This window comes from Rousettus aegyptiacus, unplaced genomic scaffold, assembly GCF_014176215.1.
Source record: "Rousettus aegyptiacus isolate mRouAeg1 unplaced genomic scaffold, mRouAeg1.p scaffold_m13_p_1, whole genome shotgun sequence".
Taxonomy (NCBI): domain Eukaryota; kingdom Metazoa; phylum Chordata; class Mammalia; order Chiroptera; family Pteropodidae; genus Rousettus; species Rousettus aegyptiacus.
The window spans coordinates 108,115,631-108,141,917 of NW_023416284.1; the positions used below are offsets into that span (position 1 = coordinate 108,115,631).

The 26,287-nt window shown below is 34.2% G+C and overlaps 1 protein-coding gene across 8 annotated transcripts in view; it reads left to right on the forward strand.

Moving 5' to 3' along the window:
* Positions 1-26,287, forward strand: part of LOC107515265 (muscular LMNA interacting protein) — a 210,903-nt gene that overhangs the window by 96,696 nt on the left and 87,920 nt on the right. For 5 of the 8 annotated variants that reach the window (XM_016153881.2, XM_036218895.1, XM_036218898.1 and 2 more), the window contains exons 2-4: positions 3,719-3,874; positions 6,719-7,111; positions 17,058-18,611. In XM_016153881.2, coding sequence (XP_016009367.2) covers positions 3,719-3,874; positions 6,719-7,111; positions 17,058-18,611 — 2,103 coding nt within the window. The remainder of the gene's footprint in view (positions 1-3,718; positions 3,875-6,718; positions 7,112-17,057; positions 18,612-26,287) is intronic. The other 3 variants (XM_016153882.2, XM_036218910.1, XM_036218894.1) reach the window with 2 other exon arrangements.

The window sequence follows — 26,287 nt, forward strand, 5'->3', positions numbered from 1 at the left end:
TTGAACCTGAGGTCCCTTTCTTTGCTATCTAAACTGAACCGACCCATGGTTGATCATTTGCTTTACTCTCATCACTACTCTCAGTTTCCTTATACTCGCAACATCCTTCTGCTAAAACCACTTGCAAACATCAGTTTTGTAAATGCCATAGTACATTTTCTGTTTCTTTGATAGTCAGTTGATAGAGAGTATCAAAAATGTAAGAAAATTGCTTCACTGCAAATTGATAGATTTACATTTGGATTAGATTCTCAATATAGTCTGTCAATTCTATTATTTGTTTACAGTCAGTCCTTTTTCCTATTGTTAATAATAGTCCAGTATTTATTTTCTTTAAAATCCATGCCACCTTTACTAGTTCTTTCTCTGCTGTTGGATCACTTAATGGTAGAGTCTGGAGAGTTCAGCCTTGGACTTCTATTTTTCCTATTTGTGCTTACTCCCTTAATGATCTTTTCTAGTCTCATGGTTTTAAATACCATGTATAGGTTAACAACCCTAATAATTTTACCTCTAGCATAGACTTTCCTCTAAACTTGACTCTCTTATCTACATTTCAACTCAGATAAATATTTAGCACATCGAATTTAATTTTTAGTCACAAACTAGCTTCACCTGTTGTTTTCCTCATTTCAGTGAATTAAAAAAAGATTATATAGTGAATTTAAAAAAAAAACAGTCTAAAATTTTATACTTGTCTTGACTCTTGTATATCTTTTACATTCCACATCTAACTTTTCAGTAAATTCTAAGATTTTCCTTCAGAACATAGCATAAATCTTAACACTTCTGCTCACTATTACTGCAGCAACCCAAGTTCAAATTAACATTCTCTATCCCATGGGTCATCGCAATATCCTTTTAGTCTTTCTGGCTGTTTTTTTTTTTTTTTTTACTGCTCCCTTCACTAGAATATAAATTCTGTTAGGGTAGAGATTTTTGTTCACTGTTATATCACCAACCCCTACAGTAGTGCCTCACATTTAGTAGGCATTTAATAAGTCCTTGTTGAAAATAAGTATAAGGCAAAGTGTTCACGTGAAGGTTTGTTTTAGTAGGAGCATGGTGGCAGGACTGAAGGCCACATAAAAAGGCAAAGATGTAGGTGGGTGAGTAGATATGGTAATGGGGACCTTGGAAGTTCTTTTCTGATTGCTTTAATTATCTCAGTGAAATGAGAAACAAAGTCATCAGCTTAGAGCGAGACTAGGGAAGATGATGTTGGTGGTTTGAAGAAATAGGAAAAGAAGTGAGTTTTCTAGGTGAGTGGAAGACTGAATGGGCTATGGAACCATAGTGCGATTATAGAGCAGCATCAAAGGGCCCATTTGAGGCTCAGAGTCATAAATTTGAAGCAAAACCAGTAAGCATGGTCATGTGATTTTCCTCAACCGTGTTTACCTCTGTGATTTAGGAGTAGAGTATGTAGGGGGTTAGATTTAGTGAGGACTGTGCTTTACCCAAATAGGAATGAAAATGTGGGAGAGGGGATGACTTTTGAGGTATATGCATGGGAGTAATTGTGGCAAATGCAGTATGTGGTAAACACAGGCTGGTTAAAAGAAAAAGAAATATGGGAAAATATCATGTTAGAAGTATCAGTAGATTTTCATTCTGATGGGATCCAAGAAATGTTGGAGTTGAGAAAGTAGAGGAGTGGTATGGAAAGAAAAGAAGTAGTGGTCAGAGAATGAAAAAAAAATGAAATTACAGAGGGGCTGTAGATATTGCTCTAGGCTAAGGATGTAAGAGGCAAGGAAGAGTAGAGGTCAAGGCAAGACAATCTTAGAAAAATTACTCATAGGATATAATGTTGGGAATTATAAAAATCGTAGTATTTGGGGGAAGGATATTGAGACAGGAACTTAATCTTCAAAGAAAAAAGGGTTTGATTTGAGCGTGGACAAATGATTGTGACAAGGAGAGGTAGTGAGTGGTATAGACTGATGACATAAGGTTCAAAGGCAAAAGTTTTTAGGTAAGAATAGTCTGGAAGCAGTAATAAGGAGCAAGGAGGCCACCTATTTCACACCCTGGCCCAGTGTGAGAGAAAACAGCTACCACTGAGAGAGCTTCTTGAAGTGTCCTTCAGAGGGAAACATAGTTTAATTAGAGCTAGAATATTTAGAAGAGAGGTTGAAAATATGGAGGATTTGTGATGGCTGACTAAATTCCAGACAGCGTACAGTGAAAAGGCTCTCAGAGTTGGAGCAGTGTACAAGATGTACTAGGGGTGTGCATAGCATATAGTGATTGAGGGGTGACTCAGGACTGGATTTCTCACAGAGGCTAACAAGATCTGAGCTGCCATAGCATAGAAAGGTGGTACAGCTTGAAGAGAGAGTAGAATAGGCTACCTTGCCAGGGCAAATAACATTTCTTGCGACAGAAGCAGCAGAGGGACAGGGTTACTCTGACTAGAAGAGGCTGTTTATCACAGACACTGATTATATCAAAAGTGATTCCTCTTACCTTTCCTCTTCCCCCACTCCACCATATTTTCTTTATTTTAGTTTATTTTCTCTGGATGCCAAGGAGGCCAAGTTTCTTCTCTTGTTTTCTTAACTTATTCTGCCTCCTTTCTTTAAGACGTTGCTTCACTTTCACTCTCTACGGTATCTTCCCTCAGTCTACAGACATGTTTAAGTCTATCCTACTACAGATCAAAAGGCACGTCTTTGAGTCATCCCTCTCTAACTCTCAACCTCTCGCCTTACTATTGACCCAACCTTCTATCAAGATAAATTTATAGCACCATCTTCTCTTTCTCCTTTTCATTTAGTTTTTAATTGATTGCTCTTGGGTTTTTGATGTCTCTAGATTTGTGTCTTTTAAAAGCAGAGTTATTTATCAAAATTTTAATGTGACTGACATTTTCCAATCTACAGTTATTTAATGGTTCTCTACTATCAATAGAACAAAATGCAAGCTCGATCCCCACACTGCTGCTGTTTCTTTCTATGCTTTCATTCACCTGATTTTCTTAGCCTAGGACATTTTTATCTTCTTCTTCACTAGGACTTAAATTTCAGGAGTTTTTTTCCTTTCCCAGAGTTTCCCCTTAGTATTCCATACATACCATTTTTCTACTTGTCAGTGGTATACTGACTATTTCCTGGTCACTCTTGTATCCCTCGCTGCTGATTGCCTGCCACATAAAAAATACTTAAAATTATTTTTGAATAAATAAAGAATGAATGAAAGAGAAAGCAGATCCTCTAGAGCAGTCACATTTTGATAGCTAGAAAACCGTACTTCTAATTTTAAATCCATATTTAGGATTCTTGTTAATGATAAATGTTGGAAGTTTCTTGCACGCCTAGTGATTATGAGTCAAATTGAAGTTGTTAACCCAGCGTTAAATGGATAAAAGTCCCTTTTGAAACTGACCAGATGCTGTTTGTAACGAACCCACTGAGGTAGAGATGCCTTGTAATATTCCAGCATATCAGCTTGCCAACCTGCTATTTTACTGTCATTTCCTATAACAAAATCTTCCTGGGGTTGTATGCTTTTTCTGACAAATGGTGTCATAAAAAAAGAATCTGATCCACTATGACTATTTTTATAGCTGTTTTCTTTGGCAACCATTCATACAGTTATACAGGACAATAGGCAATTTATCAAAATAAATGATTTTTATTCATGGTGTATAGAGAATAAAGTCAAGTTAAACCTTTGACAAGAATGAAAGTCTAATTTATTACATGTCTCATAGGTCTCTTCTGGTGATTCTGAAGCCAAACCTCTGATCTTCACATTTGTCCCCACTGTCAGAAGACTACCAACCCACTCTCAGTTGGCTGACACCTCTAAATTTCTTGTTAAAATTCCTGAGGAACCAAGTGATAAGAATCCAGAAACTGCAAATAGGGTAGGATTATTTTTATTTTTTTACATCAAGCAATTAACATTAAATTATCCATAATCATTACTTGGAAATTGGTATAAATGTTTATTTTTTTCTGCTTAAAGTGAGGTGACTGTGAAATCTATGATCGACTAAAAATATAATAATGTAATAGTAATTTAAAGTTTACCAAATCCCAGGTACTCACTAGAACATTATTCTCATTATTCTCAATCCTTTTGAGTTGACATCTTATTGTTTACTATTCACATGACACATTTCACCTCCTGGCACCTTCTCTTTTTTCAAAAGTATCTTAAAATAACAAAAACAAAATCTAAAAAAGTTTAAATTCATTTTGAAAGAAAAATCAATATAAAACAGTGTGGTGTTACTATTTCTCACGTAATAAACTAGCAACATTAAAAAAATATAATACCCAATGTTGGCACAATTGTGAAAATATTTTCATACTCATACTTTGCTGCTAGTTTTGTGAATTTGTACAATTTTGGTGGAACGCCCTTATCAACAGTCATAAAACTGTTCATAACTTTTCAATAATTTCACTCTTAGAAAGATACCCCACGGAAATAGCACAAAAGAAGAAAAATAATTATGCAGGAAAATAATCAGGGAAAAATAAAAACAGCCTAATGTCTAACAATCAGAGAAAAGTTAAGAATAGGATAATACATCACCTTGACAAATTTTTAATTATAGCAATTATGTAATTCCACGGAAAATGTTAACCTTATATTAAGTGATAAAATACACTTATACAACTATATTTATAACTTGATTGTACCTATCCAAAATGAGACCAATACAGAAAATTAAATTAAACCACAAGAACAAAAACTTTAGATTACTTGCGTTAAAATAATGACATCATGGGTAAAAAAAAAAAATCTTTAAGATGTATTTTAATAGTCTTATTATAAATAAAATGTGATTGAATGAACTTTGTGGTATTCTTGAGTCAACAGGAAGGGGAAAAATAATCTGATTTACCTTGTCTATATAAAAATATCTTATCCAGTAAATAGTAATATATCTGTGATTCTGGGACTTTCAATGCTCTTATTTCAAGGACCATAGGGACATAATTATTTTAGAGTCATCCTGAAAACTACATATGGCACTTTTCAGAAGTTTCTCCCTAATAGTACTCAACTGCATATATTTATTGAGGCTTTTTTATTAGGTGTCCTGAGTATGTGAGACTGTGACATATGAACCAAATTTGTTTGGGTATCTCCAAAGCTTCCTAAGATGATGATATTCATCTGCCGAGTGCAATTATACATATGCAGCTATGTCTTTAAAAGAGTAAAGAGCGTTCTTTCTACTTTCTAAAAACAGTTCAATATTATAATAAGACAATTGGCCATTGTATAGTTACTGAACACATGCTATGTGCTTGGTGGTGTAGTTTCTGTGTGAATAAAGTAAACACATGTAAATTATTTGTTATTAGAAATGCAGACAATGAGAAAAGTGAAACGTGTATAATGAAATCTCGGTTCGTGGTAAATGCTATAAAAATACATCAGAGTAAAGAAATTCAGAATGATGGACTGTGGGGGAGGGAGTTAATTTAGATCATTAATAATGTTTTCAAATGCTACTTAAATTTTTGACAGTTTTTTAGTTATTCCCTTACTTTCCATAATAAGCTATCTGCTTTTGAGTCATTTTTTTTCATTTAAACTTTCTTTCAATTCGGGCTTTTATTACTATATAGGATTGTAATTTAATATGTGAAATGACCATTGTTAGAGAAATTTCAATCAGAGGGAATTTGTGTTTATCTTGACTTCATCATCAACTCCTTAATCATCTAATCAATAATTTTACTTCTATCTTCACACATACTACACATAATAAGTATTGGCATACATTAAATTGATGACCAAAATTGAAATTGAAATTTAATTTATTTTAGTTTAATAAATGTCTTCTTTAACTTTCTATTTTGAAATAGTTTTATTTGTATTTTTAATATATTTTTTAAAATTTCAATTATAGTTGACATATTATATTTTATTTGTTTCTGGTGTACAACATAGTGATTAGACATTTATATAACTAATGAAGTGATCACTCCGATAAGTCTCGTACCCATATGACACCATACATAGTTATTATAGTATCATTGACTATATTCCCTATACTGTACTTTACATTTCTGTGATTATATTTATAACTGGCAATTTGTACTTACTGTTGAGAAATCAGCCGACAATCTTATGAAAGCTCCCTTGTAGGTAACTGACTGCTTTTCTCTTGCTGCTTTTAAGATTCTCTTTTTGTCTTTGACCTTTGGCATTTTAATGATGTGTCTTAGTGTGGGCCTCTTTGGACTCATCTTGTTTGGGACTATCTGACGTCCTGTGCTTGTATGACTATTTCCTTTACCAGATTAGGGAAGTTTTTCATCATTATTTTTTTCAAATAGTTTTTCAGTTTCTTGCTCTCTTATCTTTCTGGTACATTGGGTCTTTTAAAAACAGTCTTACCATACATAGCTTCTATTGTTTTAGACAAAAGTGTTCAGTAGCATGATTAATCTATCTTCCTCCTGGTCTTGTAAACCTTCTGTGTATCATAGAAAGTTGGATGGGAAATGATTTAGAATTACAAATCCAAAGTGAAATAATAGTAAAAAATACTTCATACTAAAAATATCTATCTTTTTTTGGTGTCTATTTGTAAGTTCTTCCTGATTAGCTTAAATTGTTGTATCTGAATATCAGTGCATTTCATTCCAATTTTATTTTTTCTCTCAGACTTTTAGATATATTTATATTATTTTAGACTTGTCAAACCAATGTCAATGTTTTTATGTCTCTACGCTTATTGCAGTCTAACTTCAATGAGTACTTGACTGTGAATGCTGGGAGCCAACAAGAGAGAGACCAAGAGATATTGGCTTATCCTTCAGAGATCAGAGAAAAGATTTCAAAAGGAAGGGGATTTAAAGCAAACAAACCTCAAGGAATGCAGCAAAGTGACCTCTTCAAAGCTGAATATGTCTTTATTGTGGACTCTGAAGGAGAAGATGAAGCTATAAACAGAAAAGGTGAACAAAGCCCCCCAGGGGTAATGGGCACTACAGCTACTCGGCCCAAGTCTCTAGCAATCACCTCTAGTCTGGTCTCTGATGTGGTGCGTCCAAAAACCCGGGGGGCCAACCTTCAGGCTCCATTGCATCCTGAGATGCCTCATGGGATGGCTCCTCAGCAAAAGCATGGGCAGGTAGGACTTTCTTCTTGTTACAAGAAATAAGATATTGTTTATGTATCCCTTTTTCTAGGCTGCAAAGGCCCATCTGTTCAAGGTATAAAAAAAATCTCTTAAAGAAAACAGTATTAAAAAACCAAAATCTTAAGCTCATACACAATCAGTGTAAATATAGATAATAAATCCATAAGACAAAAAAGATTATACAGTGATACTGTGAATTGAAGAGAAAACGTAAAACATTTAGCTGGAGTGAATTTCGGGGAATAGTACCTCCGGCAGTTTCTTAGAAGAGAGTATTTAGCAAGCTTGGTGCATCAAGAAGCACATTGCAAATATGAGAAACATTCAGTGAGAAGATACCAATTGGATTTTTAATGTAGGCACATTGTTTTTAAACTAGTAAAAGAGTAGTAAAAGGATACACTATGTACTGAGTTTGAAGTAAAATAATTCTCCTGGAAATACCTACTGTGGTCCTGGAAGGCTTCAGGGTGGGGTTGGCATCAGTGAAATGTGGGAGAAAAAAGTTCATCCTAAAACTTAGAAGCAATATTGTATGGTTTCTTTATGGTGAAGGACTTTGGTACAGTAGGAGAAGACCCATGTCTGTGATGGTAGGAAAGAAATGGCAAGGTAAGAAAGATAAGGAGGGCATTCGAAGAAAAAAAAATAGGAAGATTTTGCCATTGTCTGGCTATTTTTTATAAAGAAATTATAAGATGACTTTGACAGGTCGTGGATAAAATGTCAGGAATGCAGAAACTGGCTTTGGAGTAAATGGTGGATGCAGAACTCTTCTTGACAATGAGTCAGTACTAAGACTCCCTGTTTAGAATCTATGAGACCAGGCATTTGCAAGCATCCTAAAGTAGTTGGAAGACCATTTTTACTAGTGAGTTAGCCTTTGGTTGCTATTAGGATCTGTGCAAAAATGTAGAGTAGGTATCTTGTTTTTGGTTGTACCCAATCTTTATTTCTGTAGCCTTCAATGACTTCCTGATGCTGTATTCATAACTCTTTCAAGCATCCAGTATGCTCATGCTGCTTTTTGGGGCTAGGAGACTCTCAATGGGCTACCCCCACACAGGTCCGCTGGAGTACATTTATCTCTTCTTGAAATTTATTCTCAGCTAGTCATTTGAAATATTCTAATCAAACATATAATAAAACCTATCCTCAGTAAGTGATGATAGGCTTACATATTTTTTTTTCTTGCCTCTGGAATGATGATGGAATAACCAAGTTGAAGATGTGGGGGCTTTCACAGTCAGTGGAGAGTAGTTTGATGTGGTCTCTTTGAATAAGAGCATGTAGGCTTAGTGATAACAAATATAAATTTTTAAAAAAGAAAAATTTTCTTAATGGAGCAATATCTGTATTTTTGATTAATTTTTTCTTCCAATTGATATATTTCCTCCCAACTTTGTCATTTATTTTGTTTTCATGTGACCAAATATATAGAGGTTGAATTAGAGACTTAAATACATACTTTGGAACCTTTTTGCCAACATAGGTTAGTTAGGAGTAGGTTATAGTTTGTGTTATAAAAGCTCCAAATGAAAAGGCAAAGCTCAACCTGATTCATTAGTAGTGGCTGAAAATGATGAGTATCCCTAATGGAGGAATACTGGATCCTGGAATGTTTGGGAGTTGCCATAGTTTCTGTTTTCATTTCCTGTAATAATTCATTTGAGTGATGAATAGTAGGTCATTACAAAACAAAAATAAGTTGAATTAAAAAATAAGATGACTGTTACTCACAAAATTAAACTAAAGAGAAATGACCAGAGAATCAAAGAAGTTACTCTAAGCTTAATGTAGTCAGTAGTAGAAGTCTAATGTAAAAAGTCTAAAGGATATCCCATGATTGGATTACTTGGTGCCAACAACACATTTTCAATCAGAAATGCAATTAAATGATTTTTCTGGTCTATCTGGTAAAAATTAATCCATGTGTGGAATTATCTGTAAATTAGCACCGTTAGTTATAATAATTTATTGTTATTCCTAAAAAAAGTCTTTAGTTCTCAGTTTGGATTGTAACCTTTCCATAAACTAACACAGATGTCATTTTCTATCCACATTTTGCATGTCTTTTCTTCAGCTCTCCTGAATTATCACCAGAGTTCACACTTTATACCTTTCCATCCCCTAACCTTGATTCCTCTGTGTGTAATACTTCTTTCTTCCCCAGACCTATTCCCATTTTGACCAAGGCTACTTGATACTCTAAGCTTAGCTCAAGTAACACATTTTCCTAGAGACATTCCCTCTAAAGGGGCATTAGTTTTTCTCCTTCATCTTTGTCATTTTCCTTATAGTTTTGTGATTTTTAAAGAAAATCTTCACTATAACTCCTTTTGACTTGCTTATGATAATTGATTTTCTTTTTCTTCCTCACTAGACTGAGAATAACTTGAAGTCAGGGTCTGTCTTCTGTTCATTTCTGTATCCATAGCACTTAGTGCAGTATCTTGAACACAGGTGAGGTTCAAAAAAATGTGTGAAAAAAAGAAATATTTAAAAGTTTACATCTTCAAAGCCCTTTCTCAGATAGCAAGTCCTTCATGAAGTTAGCTTTGGGTCTTTCAGTGAAAGTAAACTCTCCCTCAATATAATTCTGAAAGATTTTTTCCCCAAAAATCTTTTATAATAATTATCCTATTTCAGCATGTATTATAACTACTTAGTTTCATGTCTTATCTCCCCTAGCAGACTGTAAAGCCTTTAAAGATAAAGTCTCTGTTAAGTCCATTTTTATTAAGCATTTTGATCCCTACAGTGGTTACTATATTATCTTGAACATAGTCAATATAAATATTGAGTTGAGTGTATTTATGTTCCAAATACTTTTGTTAAAGTGGCATGTTTAAATAAAAGCACATTATGTTAAAAAATATCACTAAAGAATTTTAAATTTTAAAGTATAAGCCAGAAGAATAATGCTATATAATTGGTTGAATAAAATTCCTCTCAAATAGAGATCAGAAAAAAAGAACAGTTTTTTTTTTTGAATGTTGGTGTAAAAATATAAGAATTGTCTTAGCTAGGGATGGATAGTATTACAGTTAAAAGAGAGATGTATATACATATACAAACACAGAGTAATTTGTCTCAAAGACCTATGATAAATCCTGGATTTAAGTCAGTGATAATGGGAATTAAAAGATGAACTTATGGGATAGAGTAGTTAATTGGATTTGTTTATTGACAATATATGGGAAAAATCAAGTCATGAAATATGCAACCAAGGTAATTAGATGAATGTTGGATTAATTGAGGAAAGAATAACAAGTTTAGGGAAGTGATAGGAAGAGGTAAGACATCTGATATTGAGTTTGAGATGCTTTTGTGGCATAGCACGATGGTATTTAGAAAGAAGGTAGAAGTATGAATCTGGAACTCAGGAGAGATGGAAAACTGGAGATGTTTTCTACCTAAACTGAAGCGATGAGAATGGAGATATTTATTCATTGAAAACATGTAGAACAAGAAGACATAAGATACGAACAGAAAACTAAAATATACCAGACTTGTGAAAGAAGAGAAGCCAATGAAAGAGACTGCGAAGGGACCAAAAAAGCTGGAGAGGACGGTTTCATGCAATGAAAGCTAAAGGGGCCTTCAAAAAAAGAGTAGTCTGTAAACAAGGACAAATAAAAAAAAAATGTAATATTTAATTTAATTTAATTTAAAAATTTTTAAAGGTAGCTTAGTAATTTTTTTAAATAGAACTCAGATGAATCTGGTATCAGTCATATCAGTTTGGAAATACAAAATATTAACTAATGACTTTTATAGTAATAACCATAATAATATAACAATTAATTACTTTCTGGCAGTGTTGACATATTTTGAGTACTGACCTGGAGTTATCAAATATGAAGAACAATAGTTCTTTTATTTTTATGCTGAATGTCCTGGAGAATGCAGCCTTCCTTTGCAGCATTGTACTTTTATATTTTTTAGCTGCCTTGCCAGATTTTCTTACCGTACACTAGCAAGTAATTCTGCCAAGTGGGACAGCCAGGTTAATACATGCTGCTGCTGCTTGATTAGGGAAGAAGGGCAAGTTGAGAGATTCAAGAGGCCCAGATCAAAGCTGAGGAAAGGATCGAAGACCTTTTGCTGATAGAGCTGGAAACAAAGCACTAGGAGACGTTGAGGGAAGCGTGTCACCTGTAAGGCAGAAAGGGGGACCTCTCTTCTTAGTGAGTATTTGTAGGACCAGAAGATGTGTAGGGATGAGGCCAGTGCTATGGCATCTGACCTGGCCACTGTCTCACTTTGAAATATGGGAGGCCTTCCACCCTCACGGGTCAGCCCCTAGAGCCTTGTCCCCAGTTAGCTGCTTGGAGCCACACCTCTTCTATGCTCTCTCCTGCTCTGGGAGAAGCAGGTTGAAGTTGTCTAACATCTGATCAGTCCTGCTCCAGAAGAGCTTCCTGGTGCCTTCTATTAAAATACTATATAATATTTTTTATTGAAATAATATAAAATGTTATAAATGTAATACAAGAAAAAATAACATATAAAACAAAATCAAATAAAACAGAGTCCTCGAAACCCATTAAATGGAAATTAGGATGTTATTTGGTGACTTTAATGAGCACAGTGTGAGTAGAGTGATACGGGCAGATATCAAGTTGAGAAATGGATAGGTAGAGAGAAAAAGGATGTCATACATAAAAAGATTGATATGAAAAAGCAAAAATGAGTCAGGGAACTTACTGGCCATGCTCTTCTGGGCAGTTACTTGTAATCATAAACCTTAGTTTCCTCATTTGTAAAATAGGATGACGACATCAACCTTCCTTGTGAAGGTAAAATGAGATTTTACACACACACACACACACACACACACACACACACACACACAAAACTGCTAGGACAGTTCCTGGCCCACGGTAAGTTCTCAACAAATAGTTTACTGTATTTAAGAAGTCTGAGATGGCAACATGTTTTTTGGGGGGCACAGAGTAAGGATTGTGTGGTTCAAATGTATCTTAGATGTAAGAACTGAAGAGAGGACATGGAAAATAAGATCAGAAGAAATGCCTGGGTCAAATACAGGAGGTTTTTACATAAAACTCTGAGAAATTTGGATATTAGCTCATATATTTATTAAGTACCTAGATTTCATGGATCTATGGAAAAGGGATTACAACAAATTATTTGGACAAGGCATTAGACATATAAATCTTCCTTATACTCTTGGCCCTCAATTTTATAATAAAATGCCCTATTCATACCAGTGCATTGTATTAGAATAGCCTTTCTATGTCCCTCTCACTCCACTATTTTTGTAAGCCCTGTCGTGACAAAAAAAATCTTGCCTTCTGGTCCCCATTATCTAACACAGTAGGTGTTCAGAAAGTCTGATGAGTGACTGGAGGAATGAATGATCCTCCTTTTTACATGAACTTGTGAAATAAGTAAGGAATAGACACCATTGCATGAACTGTCTTAATGGGCAGCCAAAGTGGAGAGAAAACTATAATAGAGTATAGAAGAGTGCCTAATAATTCTACCTCATATTTTTGCTGTTTCTCCCTATTTTGCTTCCTAAAACGAATCATCCATAGCTTTTGGACTTAGAGATTTAGAGATTGAAGACTTTGAAAAGAGCTGGTAGATTAAACCTCCATGTTGGAATCTGCTAACCGCTGGGAGGACTAGCTTGGAATGACAGAGGTACAGTGCATAGTGCTTTTCTAGCCACTGCTTCTTATATCACATTTGCTAATGTCCCACTGGCCAAAATAAATCACATGGTCAATTGATGTTAAGGGGTGAGGAAAAGGACTTTGCCTTTTTAATAATGAGACCAGAGAATGTTGGGCATTTTTACAATCTACTACATGATATTTGTTATTCTATTTTTAAAGATTGGAAGGATTTTGCTCTATATTTATGTTAGGATAATAGAGGTAGTAAAAAAGGAAAAAGAATACATAGCATAAGAGGATTACTGATGAAAAGTGATCCCTAAGGAGGCAGGAGCTGCTGTGATTTGCAGTAAACAGAGAAAATTTACCTTTTAAAAAGTGAAAAGTAATATTTTTTTTTTCCTTAGAATAAAGGAAAGGAAATGAGCGTAGGTCTAGAAAAATCAGAATTCCCTGGTAATCTCAATTTTCCTCGGGTAAAAGGAATCTATGTTATCTGTTGAGGAAAAAGGTTTCTGAAGAGTGTTAACTTTTTGGAAGATCTGTTCAGAAGAGGAGAGAAAACTGATGTCCAAACAAAATTAAAAAAATAAATAAAACCACCAACAAAAATGTCAAGAGGTACAGGGCCCAACTAAGACTAGAGACCTTAGATTTATAATGACACGAATCCACAGTATCTTATCCATTCCCTAAGTAAACTAGAGAATGGTTCCCCTTCTTCATATGTACAAAGAAATTCAGCCCCACTCTCAGCTGGCACCCTTGTACAGAACAAGTCTGTAAATTAAGTGCAGTGGTCCTGACAATCAATAGGTTTGTGTTAATTTTTTTTTTTTAATAGCATCTTTAAGTAGACTAGGTCTAGGAACATAATGGCAGTTGGTGGGAATGATTTAAAAATGCAGACTTCCCAAGTAGATTGGTAAAAGAACAGATGGCTAGAATGTTGACAATACTGGGAAGAAGGTTGAGATTGAACAAAATATTAATAACATCTAAAATGCAAAATACCAGATGAGTGAGATGGTATTGGATAGCAAGAGGCCAGTCAATAAGGCAAGATCTTTAATTTATGGTAGGCAGAGATTATTGATAATGTCTTGAGCATAGGTTACTTTGATCAGATTTTAAAAGGTCACTCTGATGACAGATTGGTATGAGAGGTAGGACTATCAGAAATATTATTTAAATTATTCAGTTAAGAAAAACCGAGAATCTGCTTAGTGATATTACGAGGGTCCATCAGTGAGAAGAGGACTGATCAACAGGTAAATTTAGGAGGCCAAGCTGCCGTGATGCCATGATTATATGTGAGGACAGGTAGAATCTAGAGTTTCTGTTTTACATAGCTATACAGATTCAGGAAGAAAAGCACAACTATACGGGACCATCATCTGGTGCTGTCCAAATCTTGAGAACTATTCTGAACATCAGGTAGTAGTAGCAGATTAATCACTTTAGCTTTTATTCACATGCTTTGGAATCTCAAAGACACATCAGGAAAAAAATAAATATATACAAGAGCAGTTAATGTAGATTGACTAAAATTACAAGGTAGCTCCACAATCAAGACTGATTGTTAAAATAACTGATGACTTCTATTATAGAGGACCCAGGGGTGGATTCGTGATTGAGATTGTCCACTTAATGACAGTAGAACATTGCAAGCATCCTCTTTTACTAAGATTATTGTGAACGTATTCCAGAGTTCAGGATAATCTTTCTAGAAAAATAGAGTTGTGAGAATAACTTTGGAAGAAGAATGTGGTAAAGGGACTCAAGGAATCAAAGAGGGTTGGGGATTAGAGAACATACTCAGAGGTAACTCTGAGAGGTGTGTGATGCAAAGGAATAAACAAAGATTGGGGTAAAAATAAGCAGTAGAGAAGAAAGAGACCAGGCTTGGGGGGAAAGAATTAGAGAATCTGAAATAAACCTAAAGTACAGCACAGAGGTATGAAAATAGTTTGTAGACATTGATAGAGAAGTTTATTATCACCAGTAAGGGATTTATAGGGAAGAAGTAAATTGAAAGGCCTAATCTGAGCTACTTAACTGAGAATTTGACAGGTATCCATTCTTACTTTCTGCATAAAATTATTCATGTTTTTAGTTCTTTTTAAAACTTTCTAAGGAGAGGAACTCAGGAAAATGAATCTTTTTTCATTATAAAATGCATTCCTCACTCCTGGGAACTTTATAAAAATATGGTGCCACATTTTTGTATTAGTGTAAATTAGGATAACATTAGGATATATTTACAAATCACAAAAGAATGTATTATAAATATTAATATATTGAATAGAAAAATATAATAAAATTATATGTATATTAACATAAACATAACAAACATTCTTAGGCTTTCCAGAGTTTTTCTCTTTGAAATTTTTCAATAGTCAACTATTAAAAAGTATAATAAAATTCCAAGTTACTTATATTAGGTAAAATATGGCTTAAGATAATAAAACATTTGGTAATTATAAGTCATACTCTTGAAAAAGTTGGAGGGAGCAGTCTTTTCCTCTGAATGAGACCCTCAAAATTATGCCCTATGATTTTGATATGGTACTTTGGTGGGTAATCAGGATGAATAAATATGTCATATAAGTTGAAGTTATTTGGAAACATGACTGAAAAGGTAATAAGATTTTCGTGGCTATTAATATTAATTTATAAAATACTTTATCAAAAGCTGAGGCATAACAGGACAAGACACCTTATAGAGTCTTGAAATTTCTTCATTTCTTCTGTGAAGAAAGACCATCACTGCAAACTATAAGAAAGACTTTCATTTATGGCCAGTCGCATGAAACAGTTATATAAATACTGGCTAAGCAGATTTGTTTCTAAGTAAAACTTATACGAGGCAATTGTTAAGCCTTCTTTGTCAATTTGATTGGATTCTGCTTGATTTTCAATTATTCCTTATTGTCAGATTTTTTGGGTTATGCCAATGTAATTCAAATATTATTTATGTGGCAAGAATTCTGTGTTGCAACTAAACATGTGAATTTACATATACAAAGAAAAATATTTTGGGTATGTTTACTCATAAGCTTAGTAGTTTGGGGTGAATTATTAGAATTTATAGTTTTAATTATTTTTTTTAGAACTCAAAACTTTGTATTAGGTCTGATGGATACTTTAACGTGTTATAAAGCAAAAACAAGAACAATTTTTTACTGAACTTATAAATCAGTCTTTTGTTAAGTTGAATTATTATGGTCATATATTTTCCTGCTATGTAATGCAAAAAATATATGCATATTAAATGCATAAATATTCATTAATTTCCTGGATTTTTTATTAGACATAAGTATTCCCTTTCTCTTATAGATTGGTAGAATAAAAGTAATAATTTTAAAAGGAAACTTATGTTTAAAAGATTTGGTTTTAGAATCACTTATAATTTCAGTACTTGAAGCACTGAGCAATTTTTAAAGTGGCACAAGAATATGTTCACAGTGTCTCCCTAGCCTCTTTTGAAAAGGAGACATTATTTCTTTATTTTCTTTTTGTTTGATGTAGAATTGGTGGATTGCATTGTTTAAGGCACATTACATTTGTAAAGTACTCTGGTTTCTTTTGATATGAAAGAGTACATATTTCTTTTTAGCATAACCAAGTCATTTCTTACATGTTCATCCTGGCAAGTATTTAGGAAAAATACTTTTTGTAAGCTAAAACTCCCTCTCTGTTTTAGACTTTGCTTTCACTCTCTCATTGTTTATCATTGTATGCCGTCTTCGGGTGCTGCATCGTTTGAATTCTGGGCATTTTTTCAAGTTCACAATGTAGGAGTAATCCAAATATTTAGAAATTTAAACAGTTAAAGTATGTTAAAATTTTTAAGGATTGTAGTCATTATTATATTATGGTTTATATTCTTACAATGGAAAAAAATCTATTTCATTTTTCAAAGTGAATTTTGAAATTTCTTTTGATGGTTTAAATCTTTTCAAATCTCATGATTCCAAATTTTAGATTTTGTCAATAAATTATTTTCCAAATGGGAATATGTGAATACAACTTAATATTGATGTTTATTCTGGGCAATATATGAGCTACACAATATAACACTTCAGAGTTTACATATATTTTATTTCAAATTCGAAGCAATGCTTCATTAGCAAAACAGAATTTTTTCCATTTTATGGAGTTTTAAGGTACCTCCTTTCATGTAAAACAGTATAGGACTGTCGGTATAAACACAAAAGAGCCAAGACTATTTCAATAGTTTCACAAATAATGTCCTATTACAATCTGTCTATTTCTCTTCCCTCTAGTTAACTTCTTCTTCCACTACCTCTGAGCAGCTTGCCTGTAAACCACCTGCTTTCTCCTTTGTTTCTCCAACTAATCAAACAACGCCACCTGACCCAGTCAACCCCGGCGGAGCCTCTGTCGTAGAGCAGTTCCACAGTAGGCGGCTGGATGTCAGTGGGGCCTTGGTGGAAGAGACAGCTACGTATTTTCAAACTTCCGCTCACTCTTCACCCTTTTCTACATCGAAGGGCAACTTCTCGACGCTTCAGTTTCCCCATTCCACTCAGTTAGCAGGTTCTAATTTATCCAGTCCCAGTGCAACAGATCAAAAACCTGGACTGACATCTGAAGCTCTGAGGAAGACAACAGTGTTGACCTCGCATGCCCTTACCCCCAGAGAAAGCCCGAGAACCTCTTCTTCACCACCCTCTGATGCCTCTCTGAAGTTGAATCCAGCCTCGTACATACCAGTCCGTATTGTCATGTACTCACTCTCTCCAAGTCCAAAACCATTTACATCCTCTTTCCACGGCTCTTCTTCCACTATCTGTAGCCAACTGTCTTCTAGCGGAAATCTCTCAAAGTCAGGGGTGAAATCCCCGGTGCCTTCCCGGCTTTCCCTTCTCACTGCAATCCTCAAGTCAGAACCTTCTCACCGGAGACCCTTTTCCCCTGCATCCTGTCCCACTTTCTCTCTCAATTCCCTGGCTTCTTCCACACTCACACTCGATCAAAAAGTAAAGCAAACCCCACCCACACCTAAAAAATCTCTCTCAAGTTGCTCACTGAGAGCCGGGTCTCCAGAGCACAAGGAATACCAGGTCTCTGACCTTAGCCAGCAAACCTTTCACTTACCTTTTTTCACCGAATCTGCTCCCCTTTCTCAAGCACCCTCCCCTTCTCCCACAAAACATGTCGATAGCAGCCTTGTTTCTTTGAATGTGGAGAAAACACCATCGCCTACTTCTTTGAAGAGTGACCCAATGCTCTCCCCACTACAAACAAAAACATCAAGTCCTGTAGGTCTTCCTCCTGTTCCACCAAGCTTTTCTCCTTTTTCTTGGAAGGGAAAAAAGGATACTGACCTCAGGGGTCCAGAAAAGTCCAGGAATATTTACACATATCCTTCTACATTAGCCTCCTCTACATTACCTCCTGTATTTCCCACTAACCAAAGAGCCACACTCTCTGCTCCAGAGAAATGTTTCCATCCTTCCCCAGCTCTTTCAAATCTGATGAACAGATCCCAGAAAACAACACCACAGCTATCTGGCCAGGGGCAAAAACCTTCAGTTCCTCCTTCACCTCCCATCTCTCTTCCCAAATTGGGGTCATCTCCTCTCCCTCATGCTAATCTTCCCACTCAGGCGTTCCAGCTCAGTCCCTCAGCACTGCACCCAAATTGTGGCAATGGTACTTTGCCTTCAAGACGTGGGAAATCTGAAAGCTCAATATCTGACCACACGTCACCTGTTTCAACTCCATCACCTCCCATCTCCCTAACAAGAACCAAGGAGCTGATTTCACCTCGTGCACTGTCCATGTCAACAGTCCCTGAAAATAAGAAACCCAAGGTATTTTTCTGCATGTTGCATGGTGCATGCTTTTTTTTTTTAATATGTAAGAATATTTTTTCCAAGGGATAAAATCAATAATTATGACATTCATTCCGCTCCTACAAGGAAGTAGAGAAAGTGCAAGGGTCAGGGGCCTAGGTTTTGATATATTTGAACATGTAGATGAATTATAATCTGTCTAAAATTGTGCATGTTTCTGTAAAACTCTTTGATTTTGCAAGTCCTCTTCTATGGTAGCTTTTTATATTCATAACTTCAGACATAATATGTGTTATATCATTGATCCCAAAATGGAATTTAAAGCAGCTAGTCGAGTCTTGGGAATATATACGTTTCTAATCATTTAACAATGTGGACCATATTATCCATCAATATATCTGGTACAGAAAGAAGATAGACAGGATTAATGTGAAATGGCATATTATCTTACATTTAGTCCCATGTTCTTGTCAAGCCAATTTGAAAACTTTCTATTTCCTTTGCCATCATTCATTTATAATTATTAATTTTCTTCCCTTCTACCATGTTGATTTCTTTATTACTCCTCATACCTCAAGCTAAATCAATATGGATTTACTTATATACATATAAGGCAAGAGGGGTTAGACATTTCCTTTATGTATGAAATTTATTTGATTTACAATAAACACTGAAAATAGTAATTATGAAATACTGAAAGAATAGACAGGCTAGATAAAAGAAATAGAATTAAGACAGGAGAGATATTGGCTTTTAAGTGCTCTGAAGCAACCCACTGAGCAAAGATGTGAAACTGACATTTACTTTAATATGAGAAAGGAAATATTTGAAGGAATGACCCATAGAGTTTATTTCTTCCAATGAGAGGCAACTCTGCTCTAGAGCATGCCAGCTTCCCAACTACTCTCAAATAATTTAGAATTTGGTTATTGTTCTATAAATAAAATAAAATTGTGGAAGTGTCTGTATTACGAAAGAATTGGGATATCCAGTTTGGTACAAGGAAATAATGCAGCTTTAGAGTTTCTGAATTCCATGGAGGTTGTGTTTAACTGTGTCGCTGTTTGAATGCTGAACTTAAGATATGAAAGATAAAAAAACCCACATGTTTGTTACTGATGCTGCAATATAATTCATTTAGAAAGCATGCATTAAGCATCTATTATATGCTTATCACTATACTACCTCTTCTTTTTTGAGATGTGTTTTTGCGTGTGTGTGTGTAAGGAAAGTAAAAAAGAACTTTCATCTTAAAAAAATTGTATTCAGAATGAAAAAAAATAGATATGTATAATGTGGAGAAGCTATATAGAATTATTAAATATATAATAAAGCTAAAAAATAAATATAAGGAAATATTAACAGTATAATACAGATTAGACATAATTATTCACTGACTATGATATAATAGAAATATTATTGAGATAAGGTTAGTGAGGGGAGTTATTATAAATGTCAGTCCTGTCGGAAATATTTAGGATTTATCTTAATGAGAGGAAAGGAGTTGGTATTTCAGAAATGGTAAATGACCAAATATACAGAAAATGATTCCAAGGGAATATATGTGTAGACATAAGAAAATTGGCCTACCATTGAATAGTGATGATAGTAATCATAATTATAGTAACATATCACATGTTTTCTGTAAGTCAAGAGATATCCTAGTAGTAATGCAAAATAATTAAAATAAATAGTTAAAATGGTTAAAAATTGGTTAAAACAGTCTACATCAGTTAATTTTCATGACTATATGTGGGTAGCAATATTATTTTCTCCATTTTATATACCAAGAAACTGAAGTTCAGTGAATAACTTGCCCAGGTCATATATCTTATATTGGCAGAGTTGTTATATATATTTTAATTTAAGTCTACTGATTCTTGAGGCCATATTATTAATTACTATGCTTTATTGCTACAGAACAAAAGCTCATGTTAATTATTATTTTAGCCTTTTTAAAGAATTCTCATAAAGGAAATTGTCATTATTATGGAATAATTTATATAATGTTTGGGTCATTTAAAAATATATTTTTAGAGATTATTAAGTCCTTGTATGTTAACCTTTCAAAGCAAATGTGATGGAGAAAACCTTTTTCTATAATTCTAAATTTGGAAATTTTGTTTATTTGAGGTAGAATGACCTGGTGATTACCATTTCAACATATATGTGTAATTATGGAATTCATTCGTGGTGTATTTAAAAACCTTGGTGTTCCAAACATTACAGTTTCTTGAATTTATTAACAATGATTTGTAAACCGTACTGCCATACACTAAAAATTATTAGTTACCTTTGTGAAAAGCAATGTTACCCCAGAGGCTACTTCAAAGAGTTTCCGTTTGTGGTTCACTTTGCTTTATTCATGTTTGGTGCTGTTTTGAAGTTGGAAAACCAAATAGGGTTGGCTTAGTGGGGCTTTGGATAAAGTCAAGTCCTTTTTTGTCCCAAAATTGAGTTTGTTGAAGACGTGTTCACTTATTGCCCCCAAATTGAAGATTTTTCAGCATTTGTTTTATATTTTTGTTTTGTTTTTTTTTTTTATTTCAAAGTTTAAATTCAAGCTTACAAAAATGCATAAATTTGATGTGCATAAAAGTATAAAAATACAAAGAATGGTTATAATTTATCTATTTTTATCTGTTTCTTTGAACAGAAAAAAGTTTCTTATAATGGGTAAAATTTTTGTAACTTCTGCAAAAATAGTTTCTCTCTGAGCCCTTTCTTTCTTGCTTCTTGTTATTATCTTTCCAGTAAAAATCAGCATACATATACAATTTTTTATTGCAAACTATTATTTGCAGAAATTTAACTTGAGTATAAAACATTCATTAAAATGGATGCTGGAATAGATAAATCTTATCCAAGTTTCTTTTGATGTTTGACTAGTGTTCCTTATATTGCTAAGATTATTTCATAGATTGATAAGAGGAAATAGACAAAAGGTTTCTGATATCAAATAATTTATATGCTTTTTTGGCTGTGTCTTGTCTTGCTTCTTCCACTGTGGTGCTAATCTAAGTACAGGGCTATCTTTGAAGTCAAAAAGCATTAGATTGAGATCAGCTTCACTCAGTGCCAGATGCTGAAAGGAAAGAGGTCCTGGAATACAAACGGCCATCAAATTAAATTATGAATGCTTGAAGGATGTTAGTTCAAAGTCTGAGCCCTGCTGGCCTTTGATATTAAAATAAAATCGAACAGCTAGAGTATGCTGAGCTAAATTCAGGTATAAAGTATGTTTAATGTTTCTTTTTCATAGATCAGATCTTAAGGTCCTAAATCTGTTTGTATTAGCTTGATATAGTTTAATTTCAGATAGAGTTAAAAAATAGTATTTCACATTCTGATCCTTACTTTACACAGGATGGATATATCCCAGAATGTTGTTCAGGTTACTCTTTGATTAACACCTACATTGTCTTGGGAAAGCCTGAATATCATAAAATTAATCTATCTAGTTGTACTTGGATTCCAAAGTTTTGCACTCAGTTATGAAACACTTTAAATTTTCTCCTAGTGACTTATCATGGCATTTCATGTGGGAATTTGGGGTGGCCATTATATCAACACCTCAGACATTTTGCCACTCACTGAAGATGGTCCGAAGCTCTTTTCTAACTATAAGGGCTTCAGTGGCATGCTCTGGCCTTAAAGTTATGTGTATACATAGAGTGTTTAAGAAGCTAGTTGGTAGCTTTTTGATATTCCATGAACTTTTACAGCCAGTGTTTTATTTATACTCTCATGCCTTTAAGACATCCAAACATTTCCAAACACATCACACTAGAAACTTGATGGCAACAATCTCTATGTAACCTTCTACATTTCTGCTGATCCATATGTAATTTGGGAAATGAGCAATATTGAATGTACCTTAGTGAGCTAAAATAGTTAATCTAGGTTCGAGCGAATTATTTATTCATTCAGTATGTATTGAGTGCTTATTTTGTGCAAGGCACTTTTCAAAGTTGTAAGGATATTGCAGCAAGTAAAACTGAAAAGATGCCACTCATAGAAAGTTATATTCTAAAACGGAAGAGAAACAATCAGCAATACTTGCCTCCTGCCCCAAATAAGTAAAATTTTCTTATGTTAGAAAGTCATATGTGGTATGGAGAAATGTATGGCAGGGTAAGGAATGATGTCACAAATTTACACTGGGCTATTAAGATAGATTTCTTTTTTAAGAGAGTCTAGTCAGGAAAAATTCATGAGTCCAGAGAATGCTTGGAAAGTACAAAAACAGATAGAGAAGCCAGCATAGCAAGAGTGAAGTGAGTGAGGGGAAGTTGAGCTTGTCAGAGGGAGATGCAACTGGAAGCTGAGTCCTATGGGTTCTTGTAGGCCCTTTTAAGTTTTTGATTTTTAATTTGAGTAGGACAGGAAACCATTGGAGGGTTTCGAATAGATCATAGACACGATCTTATCTATCTGGCTGCTGTGTTAAGAATAGACTCTGAGAAGGTGAGGGGGGCAAATAAGAACAACTTAGGAAGCTATTGCAACAATCTAGGCAAGTGTTGGTAGCTTTGGTAACGTTATAGCAGTGAAAGCAAAGATAATATTTCTGTATATATTTTGTAGGTAACAAACATTCAATAATCATTAAAGCCAGCTATGTGTAAAATGGTAAAAAGCTGAAAGTAGACATATATATCTTTCTGTTTCCTTTTTGTCTTTTTATCCCACTGTCTTGCCCTCTATATCCTCCACAGAGTTCTTGGTGCATTTCTCGGGATTCCAAATTTTCCTTGATTCTCCCATCCCTGCTATCTGTCACTTCCTTCTCTGTACTAACCAATGCTATGTCCCATTCCCTTCGCTTCTTTCCAACTAGCCTTTCTGAATTGATCTGAGTAATGATTTATGCTCAAATGTTGATGATTGACCAAAGCATATTTTTTACCTCTTAGGGAGTACATTCATTTTAGTTGAGAGGGGCTTATACAGTTTAAGTCAAATAAGAGACTTTTAAAAAGATAAAAACGGGGATTCAAGGTCATGAGTTCAAATCTTGAAAGTTCACATCATTGAAAGAAGATGACTTTAGAGACTTAACATATTGAGAATGCCTTCAGGGCATGCATGGAAGGGGGAATGGCTTCTTAAATCAGTTAGGCTTGTCTAAGTTTTGAACAGTAGATGAGGAGCTAAAAAAAACTTTATGTCCTCTGAACCTTGTTGTAATGTTCAATTAAATACTTCATTTTAAGTCAAAATATGTTTGCTGAATACCCATTCTTTGCCGGATTGATATTAGATGTTGGAAATAATATAAAATCTAACTAATATGAATAGCAAAATAGTGTCATACAATGAAATAAATGCCCTATGTTTAGAATGCTAGAAACACAAAAAGATAAATTGGCCATGGGAAAGGGACCTGGCAAAAAAGTCAAGAAATTTTCTCAGTAGCTACTGCTATGGTCATCTTTGCCAGGCTATGGTCTGTAGCCATTTTTTATATTCTTCCCTCCCCCCACCATTTCAATTATCAGGATAGTTACAGAGATTGTGCTCTGCCAATAATCTAAGTGTCTGGGTAATTTATTTTTGTGAATTGGATCAGAACTAGGGTTGAACATCCTCTCAGGGAGATTTTGACTCAGGCAGTGCAGGCATGGTCACTGAGGAACAGTAAGTGTATGTTTCGACTAATGCCCTCATCTTGCTCATGGATGCTTCTGGAAGGAGAAGTTGCCTATGGTGGTAGGGAGGCTGTTAGTCAGGTTTCTCTCTTCTTCTTGTTTATGTAAGCTGATGTTCTGCCATTCATTTGTACTGAAAGTGTAACCATGACTTCCAATCCCTGATTCTCAAGGCAAATAATATAGTTCACTTTGAGATCTCATAGGTCTTTATTACTACGGCCTGTGGTAGAACTTTAGATATCAGCAATAAGGGATAGGATAGCAGTAGGAAATATTTTCTGAAGGAGAAGGATGTGTTCTTTCTATTCCCACCTTCACATCCAGGATTTATGTTGCAATATCTAGCATTGCCTATACATAGGATTACCTTTGATAAATTTATGTATTAAAATGCCATTTCTCTTTCTAAACCAAAACTTTGCCCTGCATCTGTCATGTAGTGGATGTTTAAGACATTTATTGAATGTTGACTGAAAGCATTGGAGAGATACAATAAGTATCATTCAATTTTTTGTGAGATTTAGGGTCAGGCTGGTCAGTTCTACCTTCTATGATTAGCCAATGGTGATTACAGCCTGTTGTCCTAGAGTCTATTATTCAAGTTATAATTACTTTGACTAGAATGATTTGTTATTTTAAACAAAGGAAAGAAAACCAATGCATTTGTTTTTATACCTGGAAGCCTTGGAAATTTAAATAAAAAAATATTCTCAAATTAGAATATCATTAAGAGAACATAGAGGAAATATAGTGAACCCAAAATGTATCTCTTATGGTAACAAGAATGATTTTTAGACTGAAAAGAAAAGGCTATATTTGTCTTAGAGAAGCGTGAAGCCTAAAATAGAGGAGGAATTAGAGAGATTACCAAGTTGCTCTAAGAAAGTTTATATTTCCTGGTCTACATAAATTGTATCTCAAACAAATAACGTTTCTACCTCTAGTACAAAATTATTGTAAGTGATGGGAAATAAAAGATTTACCAGAAAAAAAGAAGCAAGTCATATGTTTCATTGTTCAAAAAAAAAAAAGTGGAATGTAAATTCTGAAAATTATGGCTTATATTCTTAGTTTATGTATGTTTACAAAAACAGTTATAACTGGAAGTCAGAAATTTTCTTCAAACAACAGATGTTTATTGAATGCCTGGCAATTTCCAGCTTTTGTGATATCTCTCATGATACCATGAACTGGGAGAGATATGTGAAGTGTACTGATGTGTTTCTGTGAATTTGCATTTGTTCCAAGTGCCCCATCCAAAGCATTCTCAAGGTCACTCTATCCCATCACCTTATTTCAATTTTCTATGTATTATTTGTCTCTTTATGACTTTTCTTTTTCTTTCTTATTTGTTTGTAGTTTATCTTCATTCATTAGGACATAAGCATTAGAGAGTAAAGGCTTCGTATGTTTTGTTCACTGCCGAATCTCCAATTCTTAGAGCAATGCATGTCACAAAGTAGATAATAATATTTTGCTGAATGAATTCATTAGTTGAACTGTTATATCCAAGTAGATTTACAGGATGAATTGCTGTCCACCAGGATGGTAGAACCCAGTAGACAAGAGCTCCCTATGATTGGTATAACTTGAATGAAGATAAAAATGACATACCCAACAAAATGGTTCATGAAATAATATTAACATTCCTATCTTCACAGTTTATACTGACAAGCCAAATATAGTCAGATCAAATTAGATAGAAATTATCCCTTAAGTACTATTTTGGGATCTAGAAGAGAAAAAACATAATTATAGGATGGAGTTTAATTTCAAATGTTTTTTAAAAATCAAAGTATTAGGGATTTAAGGTGATAGCATACTTAGTGTGACCCACCAATATGAAAAAACTCTAACTTCACTCTCTTGTATATTCTAAACTCACCACAAAAACCATTGTATTAATTAGCTTTATGTTAATATCATGGAGGTGGTGATTATATTCTACTTTGTGTTAAAAATCTATCTAATTAAACACAATATTTTTTAATTTAAAGGAATATTGACAAAGAGAAATGATGAGGATAGTGAAATCATTTG